This window comes from Meriones unguiculatus, chromosome 15 (genome assembly GCF_030254825.1).
Source record: "Meriones unguiculatus strain TT.TT164.6M chromosome 15, Bangor_MerUng_6.1, whole genome shotgun sequence".
Lineage (NCBI taxonomy): Eukaryota > Metazoa > Chordata > Mammalia > Rodentia > Muridae > Meriones > Meriones unguiculatus.
Genome location: NC_083362.1, coordinates 34,983,627 through 35,005,170, shown reverse-complemented (window position 1 = coordinate 35,005,170; position 21,544 = coordinate 34,983,627). Strand labels below are relative to the sequence as shown.

The window sequence follows — 21,544 nt, the reverse complement described above, 5'->3', positions numbered from 1 at the left end:
GTCATTATTTGTATTGTCAAACAAGCGTGTCTCCTTACCCTTATTCCGGGACTTCCTGGGGCTCCATCTCTGCCTGGTTCTCCAGCCACCCCTCTGGGCCCTGCAGGACCTGGTCCACCACGCTCTCCAGCAGGACCCTAAGTTGTGAGATAACAAATCTTAGAGATTTTTGATTGGCTTAGACACTGACAATACTTAATCTGTAACTATTGGAGTTATTTGGCCTCTCAAGAAGAGTTGGTGTGTTGTTGAGTTCTGCTCTATAAGATCATCTGTTTTAGTTTGGAATGTCATCTTGAAAAAATTTGAGACAATTATGATAACTATTTCATGTTTATTAACAATATTAAATTGGACTTTACCGTATATTTATGTGCACTTGATCTTAAGCATCATTATAGATTAGATGTTACTTTAGTGCCTTCACTGCATGTGTAGATGATGTCTATGGTTCTCTCAGCGACATTGAGATAAGGGGCTTCTCAGTCATCACTGACACAAACAAAGTAATGTCACCAAGCTCGTGCAGTAATGAAGCAGGAGAAAGAATCAGTAGGACGTGATTTGTGTTTCATTATTCTGATACATTTTCTTCAGATATCTATGCTTCCATTAATGGGATAACATACAGAAGAAATAACTATTTGAAGTAATGGCATTTGGTAATGTTTACCTTTTCTCCTGGGATGCCATTTGGTCCTGCAGGCCCTCGGAAGCCAGGAGCACCCTGAAAGCAAGGACAGTTAAATATTTAAGTTTAAAAAATTAAAACTTGTTCATAATTCATGGGTAGCAATACAGATATTCTTATGTTGCTAAGATCTTTAAATGGGAAGCAGGGATTAACATAGTGGTAGAGCATTGTCCATCAAGTACAGGTCATGGGGTCAGTTTCCAGCACTGAAAAATGAAACAAAAGATAAAACTAAACTCCTAAAAAGCCAAAAAGCCTACATCACAACCTATCAACCAAATGCACAGACAAAACCAAAAGGCAAACTAAAACTCTCTGGGGCTTTAACTTTAAATTGGACACTCAAAGAAAAGAAAAGCAAGGGCAGAAGGGCATGGTGGTGTAACCTTCAATCCCAACACTTGTAAGACAGAGTTAGGCAAGTTCCTAAATCTGAGGCCTGCCTATAGTGAGGCACTATAAAAACAATTCGCCATTACAAGTATTTGTTATCTCCTAAACTGGGGTGGTTTGGATCTGCAATTAAAGTACCAGGGGAAGCTGAGACAGAAGGATTGCCATGAGTTTGAGACTAGCCTGGGCTACAGAGTAAGGTCCAAGCCAGCCCAGTCTATAAGTAAGATCTTTTCTCAACAAATAGAAAAAGAAATAATCAAATTTACTGTACCCTGAAGGTGAAGCAGGTTACCATGAAAACCTACCCTTTCTCCGGCAGTTCCTGGAAGTCCATTTGCACCAGGTTCTCCAGGTGATCCATCTTTGCCATCTTCACCCTTAGGTCCTGGAATTCCTGGGGAACCAGCTTCCCCCTAAAAACAAAGAATTTTGGTTACATTTAGTGGAGAAACTTGAACCCACTACTTTCTCATTGTGCTGCAGTTTTCTGGGGACCCATCCCAGTTGCCTTAGTACTGACCCGTTCACCGCGGGCACCTGGCTCTCCCTTTGCACCATTCTTGCCGGGTTCACCCTAAAATGAAGTGAAATTTCCATGTTAGAAACAATGAGGATTTGAAGAACAGAATCATAATCAGCTGGGTGTTCTACAGCTAGAAGGAGAGCCATATAAACTAAACGGAGGGGGAAAAGGAGTATCAGTGTTTTGTTGTGAGCATTAAGTGTAAACTTCCAGGCGTTGAAGAAGAGAGGAACTTACTGAAGGACCTCGCGTTCCGGGTGCACCGTTAGTGCCAGCTGGTCCAGGGGGTCCTCTGGCTCCCATTAGTCCGGGGGCACCAGGAATGCCAGCTGGACCCTAAAAACAACACAAACACCACCATTTGGCAAGCATGGACTTTCTTTTCTCCTCTCTGAATTAAATACCTAAATCTGTGTATGGCTGAGCTGAGGGTGAAGCTGCTTACCATTTCACCTTTACCGCCAGGACTGCCGTTATTCCCGGGAGGGCCCTAGGCACACAAGGTAAGAGAGCATAGTCACACAACTGTATTGAGAGTTCTTGGTTTAGAGAATATATTTACTGTCAGTAATACCTGTCATAATACTGTAATACTGTCATAATACCTGTCAGGTATTATGCAGAAAATGTTATTTCTCCAATAGTAGCACAACATATAATGGTAGGAAACATAATTATTAATTAAGTCAGATAATATGTATTTGGTCTAAATTACTAAATATTACATGAATAAGACAAGTTTTTGGTTTTGTTTATATTCTGGCTGGTGGTTAGTGTAGAAAACCTGAAAAACGTCGGATAGCTAACCTATCCATTCTCTTCTCTATATTATGTAAACATAAAATTCATGAATTCTATAATAACACACAACCCTTAAGACTACCATGCTCACTAATAACCAAATTGGGGTAGAACACAAAACTGCACTTTCTCAGGGAAGCCATTTTGACCAATAGCAGCGTTGAAGCACCCATCAATGGAGAAAGCCTAGCAGCTGGGTTCCTCTCCGGCCTTATCTGCTACTCACAGGAGGCCCTTGAGCACCAGCATGTCCCTGCGGTCCAGGTTCCCCTCTTTGTCCTGGAGAGCCATTTGAGCCAGGGGAACCTGCAGGTCCAACTTCACCCTAAAGAATCAAATCCGAAAAGTCAGTTTTTCTTTCCACTTCTAATAACTTAACTTACACCCCAGTTCTGTTTAAGTTTATTTCCCTCAAACTATAGTTCTATGGCTATATACTGAAATTAAAGCAAAAGTTCCTTAATCATAAGAACAAAGAACAAAGGGAGGTATGGATCCGGTCATTTTCTAGTTGTTTCCCAGAAAGGACCAAAAACAACAACAACAACAACAAAACCGAAGCCCTCAGAAGAGATATCAGGATAGTAGGATGCTAGAGATAACACATATGAATTGTTAATGTATAATGTATATATATATATATATATATATATAGAGAGAGAGAGAGAGAGAGAGAGAGAATCATTTAAATTAAGGCTTTAACGGTCTTTGTATACATTTGATTATTTTACAAGTCAACTTTGAGAAGCAATCAATATGTTTTTGTCTATAAGATATTACACATTCTTCTAAAGAACTGCATGTTTACCTTAGCACCAGGGGATCCAGGGAATCCTGCAGTTCCAGGAGGACCGGGAGGACCCTAAAAATAATGTACAGCTTGTATATAATGAAAATTGGTTAGACTGAGCATCTAGAAAAATCTTCAAACGAAACCTCCAGGAAATGATACATGACCAACCTAAAATACAGAAGACACTACGTAAATGAAATAGTGTTTGCCTTTCACACATGACTATTCTATAGAGAAGCATTGTGTAAGATAAGAGTTAAATCTGTGGTGAGGACATCCGTATTTCTCTCCACTTCTTCATAAATCCTGTGAATGTGCAGGATACTCACCTCTGAGCTTTTGTACTCTTCTTTGCACAATAGAAGTAATATCACCACCTCTTTTGCATGAATCTTACTTGACATATCCAATTCTGGATATTAAACACAATATTTATTAAACACAATATTTATTGTGTTTAATAATGGATATTAAACACATGCCAAAAAGTGACTGAAAATATGTGGCATGGCTAGAAGACGGTGTTGTTTATACGGTCAGTATCAGTTTGAATTGTATCTTGATGGATACTATTGAGTATTGGGCCTACAAATTGTTTCCATTGTAAGAGACAATATGGGTTTGCTATATATTAATAATATGACAATAACATATATACTCCTCAATCTCTAAGCACTGTGGACAAAGCAGGATTAGATGCAAAGTTACTCACTGGTTGGCCATCACTGCCCCGAGCACCATCATTGCCTCGAGCACCCTAAAAGAGAGAAGTTTGTCTCAATTATGAAAGGTTATGTAAAGGCAATATTAGATTACATTTTGAGCTCAGTTACACTGAATTCTCCTTAAATATAGAAAAAAGTTTGTCTCAAAAATTGTCTTAATTACAAAAGGTTAATTACAAGTAATGTTATAACTGCAATTCAAGCTCAGTTGAACTGAATTTTTCTCAAGCATGTTAAAATACATTTACTCATCACATATTTTTAGAGTCAGTGTTAGAATGTTGAGACACCTCACTGGTGTCCCGTAGCATACCTGGATTCTGGGTTTTTAGAAATGAATGCAGATATTTGGTTTCATTGATGAATGAATAAAATTGACACCCCCACACCATTCTAAATGATCAGCAGAAGTAGCAAATGCAGCACATTCTTTTCCATAGCATTACAGCCAAAGCTTGAATGAGCTGAACTTAAGTTTTTCATGAAAGGCAACCTGTGCTTTATCTGGGTAACACTGGCAATACTCACAGCGGCTCCGGGAAGGCCTGGCCGTCCTCGCTCACCAGGAGCCCCTCTGGGACCCTACAGGTAAAAGTAAAAGTATGATCTTACTGTAAGCCTAGCATGTGTGAGAACATCTCAAAAGGAGAAAGAAGAAAGGGTTGGATGGCTATTACAAATACTGAATAGCATATGAGAGGAAACATAATTACCATAGGGCCAGGAGCTCCATTTTCTCCAGGAAGACCATTTTCACCCTAGAAATATACAAAATGTTACCATTTTGTATTACAGATATTTTGACATTACAAATATTGTATCTTAGAAAATTCTTTAGTAATATCAAACAGTTATAAAGCATTTAATATTAGGTACCAGATAATTAAATTTCTGCATTTTAAATACTCTAGGACTAAGCATATTATTCATTAGTCACACTGGGGTTCACAGATATTTCTCTGCCAGATTCTCTGTTATCAGCTTTCATGGGAGCTTTGAGGGGGCTATGCCATTAATGACACATATGTAAAGACAATGTTAGGCTCCATAAAATAAATGATAGTATAATTCCGAAACTGAAAATGAGTTCACTTATTTGTGTGCTACAACTCACCTTCAGTCCAGGAGCACCTGTATCGCCCTTTTCTCCATTTCGGCCATCAAAGCCCTAGACATTTTAAAACAGAAAAAATATTAAAAATTTGTTAACAATTCAAAATGGTTGTTAAGTTTTACATTAGAAGAAGACAGGGAACATAATAGGGGCCTACTGATTGAGGTAGAGGCTGAGAGTCAGCCAAACTTTGGGCAGAGTGCAGGAAATCTTAAGAAAGAAGAGGGAGATGGAAAGACCTTTAAGGAACAAGAGCTCTGAAAGGAGACCAACAGAGCCAAAAACCAACCAACCAAACAAACAAACAAACAAACAAAAACTGAGTCCTAAAGCTCTGAAGAGAAAGAGACCCCCCAACCAAGGACAATGCATGGAGAGTTCCTAAAACCCCAGCTCAGATGTAGCCTATAGACTCAGTCTCCAAGTGGGGTCCCTAGTAAGGGGAACAGGGACTGTCTCTGACATGAACTCAGTGGCAGGATCTCTGATCACCTCTTCCTGGGGGTGGGGGGATGTGCAGCCTTGCCAGGCCACAGAGGAAGACAATGCAACCAATCCTAATGAGACCTGATAGGTTAGGGTCAAATAGAAGGGGAAGAGGCTCTCCCCTATCAGTGGACTAGGGGAGGGGCAAAATGGGAGAAGAGGCAGGATGGGTGGGTTTGGGAGGAGACAAGGGAGGGGCCACAGCCAGAATACAAATTGAATAAACTGTAATACATGATAATAATGAAAACAAAAATTTTCATTCCTGGTCTTTATTATATATGACTATCTGGAATGCTAATTTAAACAATATAAAGTATTTTGTACAGCTGAGGATATCTGGCATAGTTTTATTTGAAAATAATTAAAACTAATGAGAAAGTTCAATTTAGTCTGATTAGAACACTACTTTAAGCACAGAAGATTAAAACATAGTTTAGTAAATTTTGTTCTTAGGTTGATAGATTTAGGAATTGGTTGATTTTACCTAATATTTTATTAAAAACAAAGATGTTCTGTCCATTTATAAATTATATCTAAATACGTGATTAGGCTTAGGACCACTTACCCTGTGACCTTTCATACCAGGGAATCCAGGCATGCCAGCTGGGCCTTTGATACCCTAAAAGCAATTCATGGGAAAGATGCTAATTAACATTCAAAAAGGATAAAAATCTAGTGATAAAATGCATTCACTTTAATGTTTAGTTCAATTTGATTATGCATTTTTAAATACTTGTTGAAATCCTTGTGACTATTGTAAGTAGTTTACCCAGTGCATACTTACTGGAGGTCCAGGCAGTCCACGCTCTCCAGGTCGTCCAGGTCTCCCTGACTCTCCCTAGATAAAGAAATAAGGAATACATAAAGGCTTATGTACAAAGAAATGTGATGGCGCGAACGGGGAGTAGTCTGGTTGAACTGAACATACAGTTGTGAGATCAGATTTTTTCCAATTATTTACTTATTTGAGACAGAATCTTCTAGATAATGCTGGCATTGCTGTACTTCTGAACCTCCCACGCCCACCTCTAGAGTGTTGGGATTACAGGTGACTGTCACTTGCTCAGTTGTCTTATTAGAAGGACCGAGGGAGACTCCTCCCACCTTGACATAACCTATGAACAAATAATGCAGATATCTTGCATCTCAGAAATATTTGGATCTCTCCCAAGTCAATGAAAGGAATTTACCATTAAAAATTAGATGAGGAAAAGGAGAATACTTAATATTTATAAAATATGCTTGTAAAGTAATGATATCAATATATTAATTCTATATGAAAAAAGGAAAGAAAAAATAGTTACTCCTGGAATGAAAATGAAGTGTATCTGAGGATTCCATTAGTTTAGAATTCATCAGATGTTGTATAACTTTGCAAGTACAACAGGGATTACTATTTAGATAAGATAATAATATCCTGAAAAGTGAAAAAAAACAACTCTCCTATAACACAGCGATTCAGATATAAAATGTTTTACAAGATTGCTAATGAAGGTCGCAGCAAGAGAACCCGACTCCCCCTGTACCCCAGAAGCACTGACCAGTGCTGGCTACAACCCTTACGAAAGGCAGTTTCAGAACTAGGTTATTCAAGACAAAATGTTGTGGGAAAGCCTCCAAGTCCTAAAATGAGCTAAAACGTTTGTTTGGTACTTCATTTTGGAAAAGGGTTTTTATTTCTAAGATTTCATCTATAATGGCATATAGTATAGACAGTTTATCATTTAAGTTGAAATTTGCTATATTTATATTCAACCTACAAATACTTACATCCTTTCCAGCAGGACCAGATGGACCAATAGCACCAGGGGGTCCTGGAGGGCCCTTAAAGAAGGAAAATAACAGATTTAATCAAAATTTTCTGTAACATTTTGTTGTTGTATGTTAAGTTCATTCTGGAAGGAAACCTGACTTTGAAACATCCTTTTATCATACTTATCATAGAAATTACACTGAATTATTACTATACCTTCATTATATTTAATTTACTGTTGATTAAAATTTAGTGAAAAATTTAAATTTGTATCTATATCTTATACTAAATATTTTTATTTTTTATATTTTGAGTAATTGACTAAAGAAAAGATACATAATTTCTCTAAACTTTGAAATAGTTTATTAACATAACATTCATTTTATTTTCTGCATATTTATATTGCATGTGGATCTAGAAGACTATCATCTTCATCTCTACTGTATACATATGCATCTATGCTCATAGGCACATTGGTAGATTAGACACAAGGGGAATTCACAGAAACTTTAAAATGCCCTAGGTAGGGCATTTTGTTAACACTAGTAAGTGGATGATTTTGGTGACTAATCAGCCAGGAATCTCTAAGATCTTTGAGTTCACCTCAAACACCACACAGTGCTAAATTATGTAAAAATCCAAGCATCCATGTAATCTACACTCTAGATGAACCCATGCGTGTCATTGAAACTGGTGATAAGTATCAGAGGTGAAGTGAATTGTCAATGTGATACTTGAGTGTTACTTACTGCAGGACCAGCTTGGCCAGGCTCACCAGGTGGACCTTGGTACCCGGGAGAACCCTGAAATAGAATTACAGCATAAATATATTTAAAGCAACAAGAACTTCACATGAGTGACCTATATCTTGGTGATTATTGAATGTGGGCAGAATTTTTGTTACATTTTATGATAATTTAAAACATTTTTCAGGATCAGAAAAAAGTTAATATATTCCATTAGATTAAGTTCATTGAAACTTAAATTCAATGGTTCTGAACTCAGAGGGTTATTGTGAACAAATTAAACAAGTATTTTAATTTTACCAAGGTTGTAATTGCTAATAATTGTTGGGGAATGAAATAAATAATGAATTGTAACATTTAAAAATAATTAGTTTTTTTGTTGCAATTTATTTATTTATTTATTTGGGATTGTGGATGCTGAAATGGCTGAATTACCAATATCTACATTAGCTTGATTCATGTATTCATGAAGAAGAAAACACCAGAATAAATTATACTTACAGGAGAACCAGGATGTCCAGAAGAGCCAGGAGGACCTGGGGGGCCTGGGGGACCCTGGAATGTGAATTCGAATGATAAACACAGAGTAGATAAATGTGACGCACTTTGCACAGGGTGATGTCTGTTCAGACATGATGCCAAAGTGCTTTCAAACGTGCACAACCGTATCTTGTTATCTGATAACAAGTCTGCACATGCTTAGTGCTGTGAGATTTCCCATAGAGAATCTGTACATGAAAGCCCTTCTCAAGATGAAATTAGAAAGTCAATCTAGACCATTGATTATTGATAATAATGTTAACCTTAACCCCTAAGAAAGTGAATTCAGAGGGAAGAGAGTCAGCATAAACTGTGATGAAAACCTCTATAAAATTTCACTGAACTCTCTGTGTTGAAAACAATTTCTTGTCCTCTGGCTAAGCATAATGTGAAAAACATCTTTATACCGTAGATCTGTGATAGAAGTTTCTAATGTAGCCATGTCAGTCAGCTCCAAATGTGAAGGCTTATATACAAACATGAAACATTACGCATGTGGCACTCACAACTGAAAACCAGTCCTCATTCAGAAATGCGCGCTGAACTAGAAGACTGGTAGTATACTATTTGTAAATTCTGATGGCAAATTTTAAGTTAAATTAGGTTATGTTTCTGGAATGTCTATAAATGGTGGTTTTATTTAGTTTTGTGTATCTTATTAAAGGAGGATTTATAACATGAGGGTAATAACAACCAATTTTCACAAAAATAATGTGATTTCCAAATATTTCAAAAATATCACATCAAAAACTGTAGAAAATTGTAATCATATTTTTTCAATTTTCTTTTTACAAATTACAATAGGCCTTCAATATGACTTTTGGAACCACTGAGAATTTTTTTTCTTTAACTTTAGAAGCCACAAATTGGCATATTGTATTTATTTTCAACACTGCTTCTGTTGCAGTGGACTATGGGCTTCAAAACTATTACAGTTCCCGAGAGCTAGTCCAGTGCAAAAGTCACCAACACTGGTGACTTCAAGTCGAGATGCCAATGCTTCCTGCTGTTATTAAAACTCTGGGTCATTTACATTTGAAGGTTTTTCACGGTTAAGGAAATTGAGCATAGAAGTTCAATGACTTCTAAAAGTATTTAATACTTGACTTAAAGCTTGAAGGAAAGATGGACTGTGATGTTGAACATTCATGACTTAAACTATCATTTAAAATGTAAAATGATAGTTTTACTGAACAAAAAGATGAAAAGAAGATGTTGTGCAACTTGGGTGGAAAGATGAAAAGTGAAACAAGCTGTAGCAAAACTGCATTCAATTAGACACTGTATGAGGTAAGTACAGCCCCCTGGTGCAGATGGGCATGAGGAAGTAGCAATATGGCAGGACACAAAATGCCACAAGGAGGAAATGAGTTAGGATAGAAGAATCATGAACAGATTGCTTCCAATCTGTTTTCTCTTCCAATCTTGGTAGTCAATGAACCATTTTGTACAATCCCATGATAATGTTGTGTTTTCTAGAAGAACATCACTCAAGAGTTCAGAAACAAAGGCTAGGTGATACCTGAAAATGTTCAGGAACATTTGTACTTACAGCTGGCCCAGGATAGCCACCCATTCCTCCTACTCCCGACTTGACATCATAGGAGTCAAACTGGGGAGAATAGTTCTGTAGCAAAAAGTTCAAGTACATAGATCAGATCACATTAATACAAAGATCATAGTTTTTTCAAAACATTTAGAATAAGTGCATACAACACATACTGCTCACTGATAGATTTCTGCATGTTAGATGTTACATGTATATCTTGCTTATTGTGTCTCTTTATGACTTTAAATATTAGACACCCTACAGAAAAACTTGTTTGTGTAATGTATAAAGATCTTAACCAACTTAAAATGAAATGAAATGAAAGCTGCCCCCTTCAATCTGGCCTTAAATGCTATTACTGAAACCATTATTTCAACATAATTGTTATAGTGTTACACACAGAGTCATTGAATAAGAAAAAAAAAAAAAAAAGAACTTTGAAGTCACAGGATTCAAGTCTCTAATCTCCATCCAATCATTGGGTGGTAATATTATTTTTTCAAGAGGCCAATAAAATTAATTATATATACTGATTATATGTGCATATATATGGCCTGACTTAATATAATAAAAGCTGAACCCCTCACCAAATAAACATTGAACTACTGTAAACAAGGAGAAATGTCATAAAGGCTCAGTGCTTGTTTTGAGTTCTAGGTCAAGCTAGGTTCCATTTGATTTCCAGGATGCTCCTTGCCAACTAAATTGATTTGGAAAAACATTTTTATAAATCATAAATATTGGTTTGTATAGTTAAGTTCACCTAAACCTATACAGCTGAACTTTATGGTACTTATATTCTTGGAGATTTATTTTATGTGCAGACTGATTCTGCCTGATTCAGAAGGAGAAGGTGTGCATTAAAGGCTGAACGGAAGCAGCTACAGAAGCACAGGCTATTTTGTTTATCTGAATTCAATGCACAGTTTTCTGAGCTGCTAACTGCTTAGTGTGCAAGCCTCCAAAGACTTGAGTTAGGTTTGTGTTAGGGGTGGAGTAGGGAAAACAGCACTTTCTAAATATGTTAACTGTTTTAGGAACTGATAGTCTATTTATCAAACAAAGTGAGTATAACATATACATACTGAGATGCTGGGACATTTCAGGATAGAGTAGCAATCACATTACATGGTGACAATGGACTATTTTTGAAGCTCTTAGCATATAGAAGCACTAAATTAAGATTTATTAAATATAGAAAAAACAGAGGACAGAAGTTGCCATCGTAAGATGTAATATAGCCCAAATAAAGATAAATTAAGTCACTTATATACAGAAGAATTTAATTCTGTCATTTCTTACCGTCCCACCAGTTGGACATGATTCACAGATTCCGGGGGCTCCAGGAGGACCTGGGAGACCTGGTTGGCCTGGCAGGCCAGGGTCGCCATTTCTCCCAGGAATGCCAGGAGGGCCCTAAACAAAATAAGGCAAAAAATAAACAAAACAGGTAAAATGAAGTGATTCAAAATCATTTTTAAGAATTTGCTTCCACAATTTATCAAATTAATTATTAGTATAATAATCTGTCCTTGGGGATAAGTGAATTTCAAACTAAGTCTTGTGAATAATTGAAGCTTATCATTTTCCTTTGTATCTTAAACTGTGTATTGTTTTTCAAATTGACGAAGAAATGAAGACTTGCAGATATAGGAAAATTGAATCTTTACATGTATAGCTGTAGATTTTGTTTGACTTTGATCTCATTTTCAAATATGCAGGACAGAAGAAAATTCAGAAAAATGAAAGTTCACACTGAACAAGAAAAACCAGCTCTTCCTAGAAATATCATTAGCAACTAACTATTCTCTTGGGAAGATGTTACTTACTGGATCTCCCTTGGGGCCTTGAGGTCCTTGACCATTAGGAGGTACAGGAGCCTATAAAGTGTAAATGATAGAGATTAATCTATGTCAACTATGGCACAATTTACACCTTTATTTCTTAAATCTGATTATACCCAATCCCCTGTTTTCAATTAAAAGTGACATCATTCATTTGTGATGGCAACATGCCTGCTTGACAGACATGACTTGACATTCCTTTCAAGACTCTATGCTGTAGATGTTATTAATATGTTTAAATGAGAATCTGGGAGATGTAGTTTTTGCAAACTTAATGTGTCCTATAGACTCACAGGAGTTGAAGGCTGTGGGCATATTGCACAACATTCTCCGAATGGGATCTCTGGGTTGGGGCAGTCTAGTGGCTCGTCATCACATATTATGTCATCACAGAGGACAGATCCTGAGTCACAGACACATATTTGGCATGGTTCTGGCTTCCAGACATCCCTGGACTCATAGGACTGACCAAGGTAGTTGCATCCCAATTCATCTGTGGGAAGAGAAATAAGAATATATGGCACTTTAAAAACTGTTTTGACAAGATGTTTTTGGTTCTGGTTATGCAGTCATGACTATTTGTAAAGTAGAACCAAAATGAAGAAAGTTTGGAACAAATCATTTCTTCATTTCATTAAAAATAAATTATATTTCCCTTATATAATTGCTAAGGTACCAATGCACTAACATAAAATCAGCATGTCACAATTTTCTATAAAATCAATTGTTTTTCCTTTATTTATATTAAAAACTTGACAGCAGTAGATAGAACACAAACATTCAAACTTATTTATTAATTACACAACTGAAAAAAAGCATTATTTACTCAATTGCTATCCTATACTTTAACAGCAGATGGAAGCATTCAACTAAAAGGATGATTTTTGTTACTAATTCTGGTACCTTCTGGATTTTATTAACCTACTTGAGAAATCCATGGGAAAACTAAGCTAATCTTGGCAGCATAAAACTCTTCCAGATTGGAGAGAGAACTAACAAAGCTGATTGTGTGTTGAATGTCACTGCTAGCTCTGTTGGACATCAATGTTGGACATTAGTGGGTCAACATTATATGATGTAATGTATTACATATCATACATGAACAAAAGAATTTTCAAATTTTCCAAAATAAAGTGATACTTTAAAGCAACTATTGGAAAAGAGTAAGTAGAAAAAATAAAAACATGAGTCATGACCTGTATATTTGTGGCTTACTATGGCAAAAGAGATAGCTTCAACCAAGAGTTTAGACTTTTTTCTTAATTATATGCAAGAAATTGAAATTTCAGCAGCCATTCACAGTGACTCAACTTAGGTCATGCCAAAATAAAACTGGTCTTTAAGTGCTAACTGTGTAGTATGGTTAAATGCAGCTTGAAAATTATTATGATAGCTTGCCAATAATGAATGAATAAATAATAAGTTCTCAAACATCTGCAAACAATTTTGAATGTAAATAATGTCTTGTTGAGTTCTTTGACATTTCTTTCAGACAGTTAACCTTTTATTTTCTCATAAGCCCACTGGAATTTAAAATTTCTGTTCCTGGATTTTCATATTTAGATACTTTAAATCATCTAAAACACAACCATTGAGAGAAATTTCAGACTATTCCGTCTCTACAGCCTGTGGAGTTGCTTCCATTTCTCATTTATATATGTGTGCCATTACTTTAAACATGTTATAAAATAGCTCAAGCTTCTTGTATGAATCAATTCAATACCCATTTTTTTTGTCTCAAAATTTACTGATGTAACAGCTAATAAAAAACAAAAGAGTGGCTGTTCTATTGTTATTTTCAATGTAGCAAAGTTGCCTAAAGAGCACAACTTCATTCTCAGAGACTGTAAAGCTGAAGACCAAACTGCTTAGCTCCATGTAAATGAGGCAGGGTTATGTGGAGGGTGCTATTTTTGGAGAAGGGGCTAAGTACTAAATCAATTTGTGTTTACCTAGAACTGACATTTTGATTTAAAGAACTGTGTTCAATTGGTTGGCAGTAAAAATAAATAAATAAAAGATTAAAGTGCTGAGATGGAAGACTTTTCAGTGAAAACACTAAAATCTTTGCATGATTTTTAATTTGAATCATTTTACAGTTTCTCTCAGTTAGACTGACAAATTCTAGTAAGATTAGATCCAACTTAGGATATTCTCCTTGAAAATGTGGATGTCAAACTGCCTGACCTTGACCCTTTGAAAATACTAGTGGTTTATGCTAATGATTCTTTCAGCAATTTATCTTTGCTTCAGAAATATATTTCCACATTTAATAAAGCATAAAGGTTATTAAAAGGAGTTATTGGTTGCACATGCTAAATTAAAGATAAAGTGGCAGTTAACTTAAGTACCTTATATTTTAAAAGACATTGTATGTTCTTAATTGGTCTTGGAGTTAGCATAAAGCTTTTCTCTTCTCCATTCTTCCACCCATGTGTTTATCTTATAGAGGATATTCTCACATCAGAAGAAATACAGTATTTATTATTTGTTCTGAATACTGTATTTGACTCATTAATGAATAAGTTACATAACAGAAAATTGTTACTTGGCTTCTTGTTTCAAATAAGATTAGAGATCTTATTGAGTACTTTAAATGCAGAGACTTCAATATAATTATCAACAGATCTTAGTACATCTTTTGCATTTTTCTTTTAATATCTTTAATTTATTTAATTAATATATAAAATTATAAAAACTCTACAGTTAATGGGGTTTCATGTACTATATTGACACATATATACATGTATTATGTTTAATCCAGATTAAGCATATTTCTTTCTTCTAATATTTGTGATTTATGGTAAAAAACTTTCAAATTACTTATACATAGCTTTCAAAATGCATCATACACCAGAATTTCTTAGTGCTTTCTAATGGTCATGTAGTTTTCATTGGCATCTATTCTGTATAATCTACAATTCTTCTGTCCCTTCTTCCTACCTCTAAAGACCACAATTCTATTCTTAATGTGACCCCAATTTTTCTTTCTTTCTTTCTTTCTTTCTTTCTTTCTTTCTTTCTTTCTTTCTTTCTTTCTTTCTCTTTCTTTCTCTCTCTCTCTCTCTCTCTCTCTTTCTTTCTTTCTGGTTTTTGTTTTTGTTTTTCGAGACAGGGTTTCTCTGTGTAGCCTTGGCTATTCTAGACTCACTTTGTAGACCTCAAACTCACAGAGATCTACCTGCCTCTACCTCTGGGTGCTGGCATTAAAAGCGTGTCCCACCACGCCTTGCTGACTTCTTTTGTTTAATCTGCTAGTAACATTTAAAATGATATTGTATATATTCTTTTGCTTTAGAAAGTTATGTTCTTCTACATAAACAGAAAATGTCAGGATGCCTAAAAAATAAGAATTAATTAATGTCTTTAATTTGTTACCACAATTTACTTCATACCTATTTGAAACAAAGATGGCTTGCTTAAAAAATCAAATTCTGGAAAGTCACAAGTAGATATTGCAGCTGAAAGCCAGCAGTTCTCGCCCTATTTCTTTTAGTCATCTTGTTTTAAAAAGGAGTGTTGTACACTCTCTTCAGATTTATTATCTCACCCTGACCACCGACTGGTAGCACTGTAATATACGAGAAGCAGAATGTCTTATACACATACCGCATGAGTCAAACCAGCAAAGCCATGTTAAGGCAGAGAACAAGGATATTTTCTGGAATATCTTAAGCTTTGCAGCATTTAAAGGTTGGATAACACCTGACATCCAGTGCTAAGAACTTCACACTGTCCCTTTCATTTATTATGGCGCTGTGTCGAGGGAGGTTCTGAGAAAAAGGAAGCTGAATGCTTTTGTAAAAAATCATTAATAAAAGACAATAACATTTTCAATTCTGGACAAAGTAATAGAACAGGATGATAGGAACTGCACTCAGGATCTGTGCAAGCACAATATGTACTCTGAGCTTCTGAACCATCTCTCTAGCTTCAAGCAAAGAAATGCTGAAGAGACAGTCTACTATTATTATAGATGCAGTTCATTTTTAGAGTTGTTTTACACGAATGGGTAGATTCTGATCATTCTTGTTCCCATAAAGAGAACTCTAGGAATCATCAATTTAGGTGTTTCTTTGTTTTATTCTCTATAGGCGCATGATTTCTATGTTAATTAGAAATATCCTATAACTTAGTTTATATTTATCTTGTCAAAAATAAAAATAGATAAATAGAACATTAAAATATACGTGATTATCAAAGATTGTATCTATAATACAATCTGCAAAATTATGAAAATATTTAATATATTTAACTTATTCTATAGCAACTTTAATTTTATACTTTGAGAATGCAGATTTTCAGGTATTCTTCCTTATTGCACATGGCTAATACTTTAATATTTTCAAAGTGTAATTGACAGTGTTTGGCACAACTAATACTGGACCAAGCCTGTGTTCTAGGCACTGTTCTTGAGTGGCTGACATATTTTTGTTTTCTTTCAAATCATGGTAGCCATCTTTAACCTATGCTAACTCTGAAATCACAGTCTGAGTTTCTAGATTTCTGGAGAGGCAGGCGCAGGTGTGCACCAGATTGCTGGGAATGCAGGTGTTCATCCCTATATCTGATGCTTTACAACAACTTTATTACTTTCTTCCTGCATTGGAAGGACCTATCACCTGAATGTTGTCACAATCCTCAATATAGTCAGAGACCCTGAGACAAACTGAGTAATTTTCCAGATGAAACAGTTAAAGGAAAGCAGATTTGAATCTAGGACACTTCTCTGAAATCTGATACTCATAATTTATTCAACTACATTTCTTTTTTGCTTTCAAACATAAGATAGGATGAAAGAGACCAGTTTCAACACCCTCTCCCTTATGGTTTTTAAACTCTGTATCCTCAAGAGTACAAAGGCAGATTTTTACAGGAATAACAGTGATCTGCAAAATGTCTTTTCTCTGTTATCTTAAAATGGAAATAATGTCATCTGGAGTTGAATCCTACTGTTTATTTCTCTTGACCTTTTGAAAAAGGTTTGTATTTCCAAGGCCACCCTGATGGCATCCAGACCACCAGCAAGATAAACCAGTGATTTGGAATCCAGGCATGTAGACAGGCAAAACCAAAAGTAAGTTTTCCGCCTCAGATGCATAGATGTATTTAGGATGTCTAAGGCACTAATATTCAACAAATATAGTTACTACAAGATTCATGTTTATTAACTTCCAACTTGATTTCAAGTCTCCTTTGAGCGATACTTGGGCATTAGAAATTTTATGCAACATCTTGAGTGTTTCTGTGAGAAATGTAGCCTGTCTGCCTCTATAATAAAACACAGAAACAAAATGTCTCTCAAGTATGTTACTGAAAAAGTCATGTTTCCATGCTAATTTTTAAATCTAATTTAAGTGTTAATTTTTTGATTAATCATGTTTTAATCTTACTTCTTTGGGACAATTTTAGTATTCCTCCCATTTGAACTTTCTATTTTCTTCATTTTAAGTGGTAGTGCTTGACCTCCGCCATGGAAAAAGCGAGGCTTTGATTAGTAATCTGAATGGAATCCATTTGAGCAGTGTTTTTGTTAGGCTCAGGCAGAAATTCTATTGGTGAAGGGAACTCTCCCACTGCAGCTAACAAATGACTGGTGCGCAGCAAGCTAGCTCAGAGTTTCCACTGCATTCCTGACAGTTTCATGATCTAAAACTTTTGGATTAAAAAAAAAATACAATGTGGCTATTTTTTTTCTAAGTGTGGAAAATAATGACACTAAGAAACAGAATGAAACATTTTATAAGAATCAGCTTGCGAATTGCCAGAACGTTACAGTGGGCTCGAAGCTTTACAAGATTGCCCCAGGTTCAGCAAAGGCAAGGGCATCTTTGATCTTCCCAGATCTAATTTACAAGCAATCCGCTTTAATGGCTTCAAGGTGGAGATACTAGGTAAAATCTGTTACAAAATGTACCTAGGAACCCTGCACTACCAAGTCATCCTTGGTAGACACCTCAGAGCTTCAGGAAGTGGACGTCAGCTTTCCCCCTCCAGGCCTGACCTGAGTCTGTAGGCATGAAACAGGCCTTTATGAAGACCTGGCTCTCTTTTAGTATAGACTAGAGTGCTGGACAAATCCCTTTAAGAACCCTGTGAGCAAACCAGCAACAAGGAGTCTTCATTCTTTAATGGGCCTTTGCTCTCCACCTCTCTCCCAGTATGGTTTCAGAAGCATTGCTCTCTTCCACAATGCTCAGGTGGTCCATCCTAGCTCCAAAGTTTATGCTTTTTGTTCTCAAATCACTTAGCCTTTCATCCAATTTCAGTTACAATATTAACCATGTCCTTTCCTGTTTCTAAGCTTTACTAACACTGTCAGTTACATGACTGATACTGAGAAATGTACATAATTGTGTGTTGCCTTATTAGAAATAAGGTTATTTCCAGTGACTTTACAATACATTTTATTCTATGGGTTCTATGTGTTTAATAACTGGGGCAACACAAACCAGAGAAAACTTAAATGCTAATATTAGATATAACTTTCCTTTTAAACATAAAAACTCTTACAATACTAGTTAGCTTGTGTGTGAGTATGTCTGGGAACATTCCATTATCTACATTTCTTTTACTTATGGAAGCAGTGTTTAATTTTTAAAACTTTCTTCTCTCACACAAGATCCTATGGTACAATAGTCATGTTGGCGTTGGTTATGTAAATGGTGTCTTTAACTGTCAGCCACTAGGTGGCATGTTTTAGCACTTAAAAATCTGGCATGCTTATAAACCACAGGAAATATAAAACAGACCACGTTTTTCCATAGCTGGAATAAAATGCATGAATAAAGGAAGACTCGTACAGGTTTGTAAAGAGACCAAAATTCTTTGTGGAAATGTGTTTTATACTACAGAAAAATCCCATGAGTAGATTACAAGTTAGTGTCCAGTAGTTCTGTACCACTTCTAGGGTTTCTAGGGAACATGAGGGACAACGCATTTAGAGTTATGTGTATGTCCCCAGTGTGCTGAGTATCTGCTACCTACTGCAACCTCCCCAAAGTTAATCATCTAGCAGGATTTTCACTAAAAACTTACAAGGAAAGTGTAAGATACACTCTTAAACCCCTTTCATCCTTCTTTGAGTTTTAAAAACATAAGCAAATGAGTTTGCAATGATGTTAAGATGATGAGTGATGAAATATGCTTTTTCTTACTGACATTGGATTGAGTAGAAACATATCCACTGTAACTCCATTATTTCTCATATTCCTATAAATGTTAGATATCTACAAATACTATGCTAATATTTTGAATTTAAGTCCCAAAGACATAGTTAAAAAAAAAAAAGATTCTGTAATTCTTCTCCCTGAAATCAGAATATCTTTATTGGGATGCTAGGGAATTAGTGTTCTCTTTAGACCGTGTCTATTGTTTTCTTAGGGAAGACAAGGGGTTGTTGCATCTTCCAGAAGGGCAAGATGGGGAAAGAAAGTGAAGACAGAAAGGTGAAGGAGAATTGAGCTTTCAAAGGAAAAGAAATGTGAGGTGAGGTGGGAAGGGGAGAGAATGAAACCAGAGGTGGAAGCAGAGATCCACTGGGAGCAGCAGGGTGTGGCAGGAGAAGGGAATTGTGAGGAAGGGGGAGGTGGGCAAGCCCGGGATGGGGGAGGGGTGATGAACGAGGAAGGAAAACTGGGAGGAGAGTTTCTAAGGAGCCAAAGGGATGGGGAGATAAGGAGGGAGAAAAGTCGGGGGGTGGGGTGAGTTAAGGGGAAGAGAACTAAGGAACAAGAAATCCTCGGGTGTTCCTTTGCTGCTCTAGCCATGGACTGAATAAACAAAAATGTCATCGGGCTTTCTCTCCACCAACTCTTTCATATATAATTTGTGAAGGTAGCAAAGATATTACACACAGTGGAAAAAATAATACTCATGAAACATTTGCCAAAGCTAAAGGTTTAAATACAGACATGTTTGATAATGTGTAAAAAGAATAGCTAACAACTTCTTTTATCCATAGTTAAGATTCATTCAAATCAACACATTTATTTTGAGGAAAGTGTACCCCCAGGTGTTTAGGATGATGAGGAACATATGCATTTGTTAAAAATTATTTAGTATAGAATGAGACAACTGCTTTTAATTTGGGGAACAAGAAAGTAAAGATCATTATATTGGTTACCAAAAATACATCAAGTCTGCTTTTTTGAACAAAGCTAGTACATTTACCTTGTTTGTAGAAAAGCAAAAATATTCTTATTAAAACATTTTATCTTCAGTAGTGGAAATCCCAGCTAGGCAGAACATGTGGAATATAAAAAAAACCTTTGGCAAAGTTTTGAAGAAGTATGGATTAATCGACTGCACATTCTTAGAACACAATAAAAACAGAAACAATGACATGCTCTCAGCAGCTTGGGCTCATTTCAGGGAGGTCCATAGTTAGTCCACTGTTAGCATTTTACAGAACTACATAAAGGGACTCTATCAACCTTCTGGTATCTTCTTCTGGGATATTCGAACTTGACGTATTTCTAGTGCATTGTTTTATTTGGAAAACAAGGCTAAATGTCCTACTCATGCAAAGAAAGCAGTGTACAAAGGAGAACATGAAATTATTACAAGACACCAATAAATTCCAGATGGCTTGGGAGCATTCCAAAATGTTCACAATGCAAGATGGGAGTACTTTAAAGCAATTAAAAAAAAAATAAAGAACAAGAAAACAAGTTAATTTAAGAACATTTTTATCTTAAACAACTCAACAATTTTCAAAGACACATATGCATTATCCTTTTTTAAAACAAATGTAGAAAGCAAAATTATGGCTAGCAAAACATTCCCCGTTAAGAGGCTAGACAGGAAATTCTTAAGAGGCTGATTTTTTCCCCTCTGTGACTCTTTATAAGAAGTTAAGACAAAATTAACCCAGAAAGCCTGTTGAAGTCGGCATGAACTTACCTATGTTAGACTGTTGTGCCAAAATAAGGGCGGGATGAAGCAGAGTGAGAAGACACCAGGTCCCACTTCGCACAAAGCTCATCATGTCTAAATATCAGACATGAGACTCTTTGTGCAAAAGAGGAGAAAAGAAGAAGCAGCTCAAAGCAGCACCATCAGTTGTTCCCTGCCCTTCAGCACCGGGCCCGTCATAAAACTCAGCCAGGGAGATTCCTCTGCTTTGGCCTTAAATAGGAAAAAGTTTGGCTTCCCTCACTTTCCAGCCCCTTTCTGAAATATGAGAGCAGCACCCATCCCCTCAGCAGTAAAAGCAATGATTAATATTTCTTTTTCCCTGTATAAAGGACACAACCCACAGAGTTAGAAAAACAGCACATCTGGAGCATGTGTACATCAGCCTGTGTATATGTTTATAACATGCATTAGTCTTAAATACATATTTGCATGATAGAGACACATAGGAATGTGCTTTGTGATAGTCTACAACAATTGTTTGTATGTTTTTAAATTTCTTTCTGCAACAGTAAAACCTGCTTGAATTTTGAAAAAGTGTTTGATTCTCATTCTAAGGCATGGTGATTTTGTGAATTTCATCTTCCTAGAGGACTTTTATGTTGGGATTTTGCCAGAATCCACCCTGACTCAATTTAAACAGGCAACTGTAAGAGACTAA

The 21,544-nt window shown here is 36.1% G+C and overlaps 1 protein-coding gene across 1 annotated transcript in view; it reads right to left on the bottom strand.

Annotated features, from left to right (window-relative positions):
- Positions 1-21,090, bottom strand: part of Col3a1 (collagen type III alpha 1 chain) — a 36,501-nt gene extending 15,411 nt beyond the window's left edge. The window contains exons 1-22 of the mRNA XM_021648014.2: positions 20,872-21,090; positions 12,261-12,460; positions 11,953-12,003; positions 11,426-11,539; positions 10,127-10,201; positions 8,536-8,589; positions 8,038-8,091; positions 7,306-7,359; positions 6,320-6,373; positions 6,101-6,154; positions 5,047-5,100; positions 4,646-4,690; positions 4,461-4,514; positions 3,920-3,964; positions 3,223-3,276; positions 2,641-2,739; positions 2,059-2,103; positions 1,851-1,949; positions 1,611-1,664; positions 1,396-1,503; positions 674-727; positions 39-137 (exon numbers count right to left, since the gene is read on the bottom strand). Of these exons, the coding sequence (XP_021503689.1) occupies positions 39-137; positions 674-727; positions 1,396-1,503; positions 1,611-1,664; positions 1,851-1,949; positions 2,059-2,103; positions 2,641-2,739; positions 3,223-3,276; positions 3,920-3,964; positions 4,461-4,514; positions 4,646-4,690; positions 5,047-5,100; positions 6,101-6,154; positions 6,320-6,373; positions 7,306-7,359; positions 8,038-8,091; positions 8,536-8,589; positions 10,127-10,201; positions 11,426-11,539; positions 11,953-12,003; positions 12,261-12,460; positions 20,872-20,956 (1,605 nt within the window). The 5' untranslated portion in view covers positions 20,957-21,090. The remainder of the gene's footprint in view (positions 1-38; positions 138-673; positions 728-1,395; positions 1,504-1,610; positions 1,665-1,850; positions 1,950-2,058; positions 2,104-2,640; positions 2,740-3,222; positions 3,277-3,919; positions 3,965-4,460; positions 4,515-4,645; positions 4,691-5,046; positions 5,101-6,100; positions 6,155-6,319; positions 6,374-7,305; positions 7,360-8,037; positions 8,092-8,535; positions 8,590-10,126; positions 10,202-11,425; positions 11,540-11,952; positions 12,004-12,260; positions 12,461-20,871) is intronic.
- Positions 21,091-21,544: the final 454 nt, after the last annotated feature.